The 11,373-nt window shown below is 41.6% G+C and overlaps 1 protein-coding gene across 3 annotated transcripts; it reads right to left on the reverse strand.

The window, feature by feature from the left end:
• Positions 1-75: 75 nt before the first annotated feature.
• arhgap22a (Rho GTPase activating protein 22a) lies at positions 76-11,313 on the reverse strand. Of its 3 annotated transcripts, XM_026308656.2 has the most exons (11): positions 11,012-11,313; positions 10,677-10,776; positions 6,260-6,456; positions 5,444-5,531; positions 3,468-3,596; positions 3,073-3,283; positions 2,843-2,975; positions 2,675-2,748; positions 2,148-2,269; positions 1,010-2,027; positions 77-917 (listed from the first exon to the last, which is right to left on the reverse strand). In XM_026308656.2, exons 1-11 carry the CDS (start codon positions 11,012-11,014, stop codon positions 698-700), a joined length of 2,295 nt encoding a protein of 764 aa, XP_026164441.1. In that variant the 5' UTR covers positions 11,015-11,313; the 3' UTR covers positions 77-697. The 3 variants fall into 3 exon arrangements, with proteins under 3 accessions (XP_026164442.1, XP_026164441.1, XP_026164443.1); XM_026308657.2 differs by lacking the exon at positions 11,012-11,313 and having other exon boundaries at positions 76-917; positions 9,429-10,712; XM_026308658.2 differs by lacking the exon at positions 10,677-10,776 and having other exon boundaries at positions 11,012-11,312.
• Positions 11,314-11,373: the final 60 nt, after the last annotated feature.

Below are 11,373 nucleotides of genomic sequence, written 5' to 3' on the forward strand. Positions count from 1 at the left end.
CCTCCAGTTCCTTACAAATAGAAAAGTTAGGATAGATTACACAAGTTTACTCTGAGCAAATCTGGTTTTCCCGCAGGTCTGTGGAGAGGAATGAGAGGAAAGCCATTTAGCACAACAGGGGACAATGCTGCAGTCTTCTGATGGCTGACAGAAAAGAGTTAACATGGTGTTTTTTTTTTTTTAGTAAGGATGTGAATATTAGCCTTTGGATCTAAAGTTGCCTCACTAACAGACCAATTATATACATTGAAAATGAAAACTGTCTACCTTCAACTCCAGCAAATAAAAGAGTTGAATTTTAATGTCTAACATTGTCCTTTCTTTTACTGTCAACATTTCTTGCAAGAATGTGAGTTCTAAGTGTAAATGGAAGGAGTGTGTATAGGAAGACTGTACCTCATATCATTAATAAGGCTTGTGGTCTTTTACATAGGGATTCAGTCAATAAATAATGAGCATCATGACCTGTGGAGTATAATAAGGAATTTTATGGAATACTAAAATCAGAGGTGCTTGGTCCAGAGGAGATTACATTTGGCACCGGCACAGGTCAGTGTAGGCACAAGACGGCCATACTAAAGAGGACATGGTGGCAAGTAGTACTGTACTAGAGGTATTTGGTCTTCAAAGCTTTGGGGCTGGCTGGAATTCCCACCAATAAATCTCCTTCTTCCAGATGAAGGCAGGTTGGTCTGATCTAGTTGATCCGTGTTGCTCCTGTGGTCAGATCTCCAAGAGTTTTGAAGAACTCCTCCATCTCTTGTTGGAGGAGAATGTTTCTGTTCTCTGCGTCTTGATGTGCCCGCTCTGAGTTCCTGAGTCGGATCTCCAGCATGTGAAACTTCTTCTTCTCTTGGTCTAGCTCCTCCTCAAGGCAGTTGACCTGGGACTGGTACTTAGAACATGACTCCTCCAGCCTCAAAGAAGAGAAGGAACAGGTTATAAATCATACTTCATGCTGATTATAATTGGTAGTTTTGACAGGAAATATCAAGTGACTAAGTCTTACCTGCGAATGCAGGTTTCATAGCTTATCTTCTGTTTTTTCAGCTCCTGCTTGAGCTGGGTCAGCATGTTGGTTAGACCTTCATTTGTCCCTGCAAGATCACCCTCCGTACCACCTGCAGTGTGATCCAGAGTATTTGGACTGTCTCTAACCTCAATGGCTCTTTCTTGACCCTGACCTGATTTTACAGTCTTATCGCTTCTGTCTGGCTCAGCCAACGAGATCTCAAAGGACGTCCAGATGGATGAGGTGTCAGCAGGCAAGCTTAGGCTAGAGGGGGCAACGTTGTCATAAGCAGACATTCTGTGGGACTGTTGCAGGGCTCTTTGAGACAGGGATGTTCGAGAGGAGTCTTCATCAGAGTCTCTCTGTGAGTCCTTAATTGAGAGAGCGGTCTCCTTAAGGGAGAGAGTAGAATCCTTCAGAGACAGAGTAGAGTCTTTCAGTCTTTCACCAGATGAGGTGGTGCGTCTGTGAGCTCTGAGAGATGACAGGCCATTCATCAGCCAGTTGGTCCCACCAGTTGCTGACACGTCCCCTGCTGATCCTCCTATTTTCCCCCTTGTGCCCCCAGATGCTGCATTCCCCTTGAAAGAGCACCTCCAGGAAGGCAGTGCTTTAGACTGTTTACTGGGGCTAACAGCTACTTCACTTCCACTTTTCTCGTCAGTTTTGGTGTCTGCCTTTACATCCACTTTCTCATCTGTTTTACTTTTACGCTTCTCTTCAATCTGACCACCCTCACCCGTTTCCGACGTTGTACTGGGGCTCAATACAGCTGGTTTACTATCTATAGAGGGAGTATAACATTGTGGTTTCTCTTTAGGGTTTTTGGATCCTGTGTCCAAGGAGGGTGAGTGATCATTGTCTCCTTGTGGGAGCCATTCCACTTTACCTCGGTGTACAGGACTCTGCTGTTGCTGTGGTGGGATCTTGGTCTGAATTTCTGGCTTGTCACATTGGTAGAGCCGAGAATGTTCACTGATTAGCACTGTCATCAGGTGCTGCACCTGTGAACTTCCTGTTTACAATGACAAACACATAGAATACACAAGTAGAAATTTGTTAGAGGTGTTTCATTTGTACATATTGTTTGTAAAGCATATTTGCCACAACTGCAGACGTTATCATCATCACCAACCCTCCATCATGGTAACTGGATCTTCCACTCTGGGCCGAAGGATGTTGGGTCCAAACACAGTGGCGAGATTCTGAACACTCATTTTATTTTCACTGGAGTGAGACTGAACCTCATCCAGAAACCTGGGCAGACAGGAACCAATTTCTGAGTATTAAATAATTTATTTCCACATAAAAGTTTCAGCAAGGACTGCACTGCCTAAACTAGTTTAAAACTCAGTTCCTTTCTATTCAGTAAAATTCATAAGTCATGGTTCTGGCTGGTGTGTGGGCTAAACTCATAATGTTCACATAATTGCAAAAGGCAGAGAAGACGTGGAATCAAAGTCATTCAACGTGATGTCATATCTCCTGATAATGAGGGTGTGGGTGTTATTTTTCTTGGGTGACAGAGTGACAAAGCCTTAATTATCAAACAGTGAATGGAAAACAGCAGTAACAATGAAATCCATCATATTCACATCAGTGTGCTTAACAACTGCTAATACCTACAGGCGACAACAGGCAGACAAGACAGTGTTTACTTACTTGCAGATGTATTTAAGGAGGTTGTAGTTGACCTGAGGAAGGGATTTCACCTGTTTGCCTAGTTCTGTAATACCCTTGAACAAGAAAAACGTGTTAACTGACAAGGTGGGTATTTGGAAACGGTATATCAACAAGGAGACAGACAGATGTTTGTTTGTTTTTTTTTACCATTTCTTTATCCTTGGTAAGTAGCGAAGCACAAGAGAGAAACTGTGTATATTTGGAGAATGGGATTATAGGTTCTGGCAGCTCCCTTATGTACAGTTTTAGTAGCGATGCCACTGTGTGGACATCAGTGGTACTGTAAGAGACAAACGGTGAACATAAATCGTACCATCCAACACTGATTAGAGCTTGACATGCACCCATTGATAAAGTGCCTCATCCCTCTGCCTCACCTGTCAAACACTGGCTTCTCACCACGGTCAAATGCACCCTGCAGCTCTCGAACATGATTGGTCTGTCCGGGGGCCCTGAAAAGGCCCTCCTCTTTGAGCCCATGTTCACGTATGAAGCATGCGCACTGTTCAACCAGCACAGGGACCAGTCGCTGAGGGCCACACTGAGCCTCATACAACATTGTCTCCTCGAGATGCTGTCCAAAGACCCCTGTAGCCACACAGCACAGAAAGTAAACACCAGTTAAGTCAGTAATAGCTAGGTATGTTTCATTATGTGTACCAAATAGTCCCTTCTTTAAAGCATTAATAATTTATATGCCTAAATACAATAAACAGTGCTGTATAATAGACGTTTGTGTGTCAGAGTGTATGCATATATTTAAGAATCACACCTCCCCCAAGTGGAGCCCATATGGCTCTACGTATGGCTCTGACCCATTCCTCCATGTCACTTTGAGAGTTGGCCATCAGCAGGAATGATTCATGGCTTATACCTGTTCGATCCTTTTCTCCTGCTCCCCCTGAAAGCACAGCCATATTTTATTACTCTCTGGATCAATAGGACAAAATGACTCGCACATCTCAAAACTACTGTTCTTTACATATGTGGAATAATAGGCAGAATAAATACCACACTTGCAAGTTACTTTGCTGATTACATCAACCACAGTGTGTGTAAACAGGTTAGTTTTACCAGACAGAAGTATCTGTATTTTCAATAACCTTATTACCATGAGCACCCCTGTAAAGTACAAAGACTCAACCATGCAGCTGTGTCCTCCTTCCTCTGGGTGCACACAGCTTGATACCACCGGTTTTGACATTTTAGTTTGACATTTTGGTTTGTTTTAAGTTTAGCTTTGATTAAGCTATCTGAAATTCACTTCCTCTATGTAACTTGTATATATACATATACATATATACACCCACACACATACACATATACATATATACATACAATTGTAACTGTTTTTGAGAAGGTGCATCTCTTTCTCAGATTTCTAAAAGCACAAAATGTTATTGCACTTGCACTAGCAGAAACATTTCAAAAGCAATCCCAGGGACACAGGGCTTTGTAAGGAGGCTGCATAAGCTCTGCTGTAGAGCTATGTTTCAGTACCTGTATTCATTACTGCACTGTGGTGCATAATGTGTTATATATGTGAGAGATGGCCCAGTGTTCCCTGTGGACACCAGCAACTGCACCAGGCACCTCACTCTGTCTAGAACACAAACATTTGATTTCAAACACATCACTGTTTCTTTATGTATTTGTATTAACTAACATTTGGTCCTTGGTCTCTATTCATTATGTAAACTGAAGACTAAAACCTGGAGGTAATTTATCAGAATGAACTTTTTTTTCCTGATCATCACTGGTAATGCTCATGCTGCTGTAGCATCAAATGAAGCCTATGAGGTGGGGATGAGGTTAACATCATATGCTACAGAACAACATTGAATGTATTAATATTCAATGACACAATAGTTTAATGTTTATACATTACATTTAAATATGCTGACATTCATTTGTTTCTAAATACAGAGACTGTAATGAATACTGTTTCAGTGAAGAGCAGCATTCGTGTCTTTTTATTACCATATTCAAAAACTCAGCATAGAAGATGCAACAAACTGGCATACAGTACCAGTGTTTTCAGACGGAGAAAGTAAAATTGTCACGCTGATTCTGTGGACATTGTTTCCACAAAATTGAGGCTTTTTTCCCTGCAGGACCTCTGATGCATGTCACACACCTGCTCTGTGGTCTATGCGGTCAATAATGCCCACTGCTGTAAGTGAATGAAGTTTAATGAAGTTGTCGTCACATGGCTGTGACAACCACATCCTTTCTGCTCCTCTGCATAGTTCATGCATTTGTTACAGCCTGTGACTCATATGCATAGTAGTTATTGACTTACTTCTGTTTTTATTCATTCATCATGTGAATTCTGGGTCACACATGATATAATGTAGTGTATGGACAACATGATCCCATTTTTAAACAGCACAGATAGATGTTTCTGTAATTTACCGCAAAGTTGGCACTGGGTTGATGTCCTAGTGGTTGTACTGTATGTACTGTACAGATGTTCAACAATTTGGGGTTTTATCACTACAAATACATGGGTGACAGGTATAATCAGGTTTGGCGCTCATAGACTGAGTCCAGTTTTGATGTCTTTTCTGTGAAAAAACATTCTAGGTTTCAGTATTGGCATTGGTGAGAAATTAATTTAGAGCTGCTTTAAATAACGTAAAATTTTAAGTAAGTATCTAGACAGAATCTATGGTATATGGTTTAGCCTCACTTGAACAAGACTTACTCACTTCCTTACACAGCAGAGTTATCACTATGCCAACTCACCTGGAACAATTTCAAAAAGGTGGCGGCCAGGCTCGTCCTGATTGGCAGGCAGTTCATTGACCTGACTGCCCTGAAGAGGAATACACCCCTGTTGATATAAGGAGAGGAAGACATAAGGGAGACAGATAGAAAGACAAACAGACAAGTAGGCATGAGAAAACCATCCGTATCAATGGTGTTCAAGGGCTGAACAACAAATCAATTAGTGGTTCTGGACTTGGATGTGTAGTGCATGTTCTGTGCACACAGGCCTCTGGGCTTCTGTCCAACAGAGGGAGGTAATGATGATGGACGGAGGGATGACTCAGCAAAACATCTCTTCATCTATTGCTGCTTCCTGATGTACAGTACTTGCATTCCTGATCCCTCAGCCTAGAGAGGTCATAGGCCACCACTAAGTGCTTAAAGCAGAACCACAAGGCTGCTAGTTACCACATTGTTGGTGTGTGTCAAAGCAACAACACACCATGGCTTTAATGGAGGGTGTCAGAATCCTTTCATGGAGAATGATTTTCATGTGAAAGATGAATGAACAGCTTTAGTTTGACACCAGAAACTATAAAGATAAGACATGAATATTTACTTGAGGGCTGCATAATGGATTTTGTCCCCTTTTTGAAATCAATAAGCTATTTTCAGAATTAGAGAACACAAAATGGATCAGCTGGCTCTGGGTGAAAATACTAAACATATAAGAAGTTTGAAAATAGTAAAACACAGAATGAATCCAGATATGCAGCAGTGTGGACTCCTACAGCAACAGATGCCACCAGGTAGCTGTCTTATATACTGCATGTGTTATTTTGTGAGGGTCACCTGTGCCTTGGTTTCCTCCTGGTCCTTGTAGAAATACAGAGCTTCAGTCCTCAGGACAAACCAACGCAGCTGCCAGTTTTTCATGATACTCCGCTGTCTCTTCAGCCAGCCTGCTTTCAACGCTTTCTCCTGTTCCAGAGGAGAGCAGGGCCTGGACACCCGGGACAACTCTCCAAGCACCATGCTCTTAGACCGCGCTGCACATAAAGACACACATACAGAGATAAATCGAGCTAAAGTGCTTGCAGAATTAAGGGTGTGAGAAGTGAGAATGATAATCAGGCAGAGAGAATACAGTACATGTTATTTTGTTCTTTCTTCGTTGGTTTCCTATTTTTATAAATATTTATCCAGAGCCAATCTACAATCATTATTCACAGATGTCTCCCTTGAGTACAGCTAAGCCCACAGACTTGACCATGCATCTAGATTTCCTCTTAGGTTATTCTGCCAAGGCATGGACAAAACATCCCGCTTTAAGATGAAATCCACCTATTTATTTCAGTACATTCCATCATGTGTTTCAGATATTACTAATTACGTACTGTATATTATTTACATTGCTGTGCAGAGGAATTTCACTCTGGGTCAGGTTGCTTTTTAACAGCTACAGACTGATCACATGCATGGATTATATATCAGCATCTGTATGCCTAAGGTATAGAGCAAAAACAGCCACAGCAGAGTGATCCCAAGGGAGCCAGGGGGAAAGCGAAAACAGGAGAGAGATAAACAGAAGGCAGAGGGAGAGGAGAGAGAAATCAATGGCGTCTTTTTTTTTTTTTTTTTTTCTCCTGTTAATTGCATCTTGCTTTTGGCTGAGGACAGCAGGAAAGGTCTCTGTAACAGGCTTGGACTGAAATCTCTCTTTCTGGTTCTCTCTCACTCTCTCTCTTCCTCCCTCTCTCCCCCCACTTATCTCGCTCTCTGTCTGGACTCCTCATTTTATTTCTCCCCATTTTGGATGTCCTTCATTTGCACAGTCATGGTGCCTAGGAAGGAAGAAGACTAGAGACCACGTGAAGCAGTCATTAACAAAAGTGTGTGCTGACAGCAGGAAAAGGCTGAGCAAAAATCTATAAATACAGCAGCATGGTAGCATCTTGTACAGTTTAAAAAAAAAAGGAAGCAAATTTTCAGGAAATTTTCTGAGAGGAACTTTTTTATCTACTGTAAAGCAGAAGTGTACAAATATGTGAGTGTTAAACTATTATATTATTTTATTAGTTGTCATTTTATTTTATTTTTTTAATGAATGAGCAGCATGTTACTCTTGTAGTTGGTCATGGTGGTGCTAACTGTTTTATATAATTTTAGTTAATTAAAACTATAAAAGTGTATTACATTTTATTAGCTGACCAAATGTTTTGTATACTAACCTGTGGGGGAAAAAAACTAGTAATTATAAATGTAGTGGACTAATAAGGATGGCACAGTGGCGAAGACGTTTGCACTGTTGCCTCACAAGAAGGTTCTGGTTTCAGACCCTGTTTGTATGGCATTGGTTTGTCTGTTTGGGTTTTTCCAGGTAATCAGGCTTCAGCCAGGGTTATGCTGATAATGGTGCAATATGGAAACCTGACCAGTTTTGGAAATTGGGGACATTGAATCCATTAAATAAATGCCAAGTCTTCATGGTAGTTTTAAAACTATGGTGCCTCAAAAGTATCATATCTTGCTGAGTGAAGCCCTTCTTTATTCACGCAAATGTCTCAGCATTAATAATTATCCAGCTAAAGAGATAATGGACAGAAGCCTCAGCAACATCTGATTACTGAGTTTTACTCAGTAATGTCTTCCTGTAAAACTCCACACTCCTTAATTGCTTAGGAGTCGGGTCTGATATCTCAGCTTCTGAGTGCTGATCCAGCTCTGTGATGCTGTCTGAATTTGCCCTGAATGATGTTGCATAAAAGGGTCATAGGAGAGCAAAGCTAGGAATCTAATCAAAGAAGAATACCATTACAGCAAATGAGAGATGGCAAGCAAGCTACTGCACTCTCCAACTTTATGAAGGAGAAAGAAGAGGCACTTCTCCTTCCCATCATCTTTTATGGTCTTTTTTATGGCTGGTCTAGAATAAGAATGACTGCCAATGAAGCAAGAAACATGCCTAAACACACAGCTGCTTCTAGCCAATATTTCTCTCTGTTATTACAATTTTCATGCAAACACACGAAATTAATTTCAGGAGATGAGAAATCCTCACAGACCTTTATTTCTTCTCAGGCTAGACATGCCTCTAAAACAACAATCATATGGATACCCTCATCTAAAGCCAGTACTGGTCCATTTCCTTGAGATAATTTGGCAATGTCACAACTCCGCAAGCCACCTGAAACAGTCTGATTGTCTGAATAATAAAAAGCACAATAAATATTTTTGCTTTGCACCGTGATAGTCTCAGTGCCAGGAGCTGTTCCTGTGATTTACAGCTTCCAAATTCATCTTCATACAGTCATGTGAGAGGCATACATATGTGTTTTCCCAACTTCAGTGGTCACAAGTAGATTTTAGCCTGGGTTAGAGGAACTATGTTTGACACTCAGCTGTTGTGATTTACAGGAGTTAAGAGCTGTGCATTGCTCTCACCACCTCTCATCTAGAGTCTAGTTTCACCTCCTCAAAACCACAGCTGAACAGATGGAGTAAACCTGGGACAGACAGAGAGAGGGAGTCATGTGTTCAGGTGTGAATATGTCAGGATATACAGACCATTGTTGCATTGACAATTATCCTTTCAGCAGCCATGTTTACTCCAACCCACAGTATCTCCATCGGGTCAAACCTCCTTGGAATGAGGATGGTGTAATCAAAAGACATGAGGGATTACATCACCAGGTAGTAGCGCCTGTTAACTCTCAATGAGCGCCTCAACGCACCACATCATGCATGAGAACTCAGGTCACTGCTGATAACAATAGTCACACTGATTCAGCAGCAGTATGGCACTGTCACACCTTTCTGATGTCATTACTAATGAAACCACCAGACAAAATATTAATGTCACGTTATTAAAAACACAGCTGGACAGATGAAGCTCTGCAGAGACAGAGAAAGTGATGGACTGCACAACTGAGAACAATAAAAAACAGAAAACCAAGGATTGACAGAAAAGAGATGGAGCATACAGTAAGGATGGAGTAAGGGGTGTGGGGACTGTACTTACCCCGGCGTGCCTGTTTTATCTTGGGGCTCAGCATAGTTACGGTTGCTGTGCTGCTCCCTATCACAGAGACATGACTGCATCCCTCTGTTCACACACTATTCCTTAACCACATACACTCAGTGCCTCTCGCTGCTGCCTCGCCCTGTTACTCCTCATTCTCTTCAAGCATCTCCCTCCCAGGCTGACTGTCCTGCACTCGGGCACTGTCTCAGTCTAATTTCACACACACACACACACACATACAAGCACTTAACCACACACTCTCCTCTTCCTCCCCTCCTTCCTTTCATCTCACTCCCTCTTCATATCCTGCCGGCCTGGTGTGCTGTTGTTCTCAGACACCTAGAGCCCTGCCCACTCCCTCTCCTTTTCTCTCTCTCTCTCACTCTCTCTCTCTCCTTTGCTGTCTGTCTCTGCCTTCTGCTGCACAGTTTCAGTATCAATTTCTTACCATCTATAAATACCTCTGGTGTGTTCTCTGACTTGTCACCTGTTTCTTTACACTGAATCCAAAAATCTCTCTACAGTCTTCCCGGTCCCTCCAGCTGTTTGCTTATGGACATCTATATTACAGCGTTGTCTGCACCTAAAGTACAACCTCAGATCAATATGTTTGGTTTAACTTTCATCATTCTTTATTAAGTGTCTGATGATGAGTACAGTATATCACAGGACAAATAAATATGGATGGACATGTGCTTTGAATTAGCAAAACTTGACTTGATCCTGAGTTATTGAGGCCAAGATTTCAAGTTTGAAGGGAAATGCCACACTGCTCAGGCACTCAACAATCTGCACAGTGAAAGCTGCAGCAGTCAAGAGCGTGATTTTGTTGTTCCTATTTTGTCCAGTTGAATTGCAGTATTAAAGCAGGTAACTGTTTCAGTTCGAGAGGCAGGGTGAGACTACAATGCAGTACAGAGAAACTACTAGAAGGCTGAGCTGACAGAGCTTTTTATAAAATAACCTACTCACACATAATCAATCAATGACGTTTACATGATGAAGGCTTAATGAAGCTAACATACTAACATAACATAATGTAATTCTATACCCTTCAATAAAATATCTCATACACTGACATCCTATAGAGGAGATGGATATCATACTTATGATGCGGACTAATAAATCATAAAACTAAGGACTAAGAGAACCAGCCACTTGGCTCATAGGCAACAAAATAGATCATCACATTACTTGATCTGACAGTGATCATCTATACAAACCAAACCAAAATCTGAGCTTTACCTGCCAATTCCTTTAGTTTGTCACTGGCCAGAGGAGTCCTAGATGGTTTCATGGCAGTAAACCTGTATATACGGAGTATCCTTCTCAACTGGGGCCATTTCTAGAGTCACAACACACACACAGAGGCACACTCAGGGTTTAAACAATAGCAATCTCAGTCCTCTACTTAATTGGTAATCAGTAAGTAACAAATCTAATGACATTCCCATACCCAAAGTGAAGGGACTACTATAGCTGCCGTCATTAACGGACCAATGACGTGCGCCTGAAGAATGCTGATGTGAACAGGCTGATAGGAGGAAGGAAATAAAGACAGTCATGAGAGTATTACTTGCCATGTCATCTATGATGAACAGACCAGACGACTCTCAGCCTGGAGCCAGACTCTCTGTGCTGCACAAAAGAGCATCATATACTCCCAGTTGCTCCTGTGATTGGTACTATTTTATAGAGAAACAAGATGTCACAGCTGCCCTCTTCTGAATTTTCAGTCTGTCTGACATCCAGGAAGTGAGGTACCTTGATGGAGAAGTGAAACCTGCTGACTTTAGTATTAAAAAAAAACAAATGTTAGGACTGTACATTTTCCCTGCTTACAACTGAGCACAATTAAATGAGCTGGCTATGAGTGATAGGAACATGGAAATCAAAAGGGAAAGTCACGAGCTTTGAATCTGACTAGTTCTTAAAAATGACT

Source organism: Mastacembelus armatus, chromosome 15, assembly GCF_900324485.2.
Source record: "Mastacembelus armatus chromosome 15, fMasArm1.2, whole genome shotgun sequence".
NCBI classification, from domain to species: domain Eukaryota; kingdom Metazoa; phylum Chordata; class Actinopteri; order Synbranchiformes; family Mastacembelidae; genus Mastacembelus; species Mastacembelus armatus.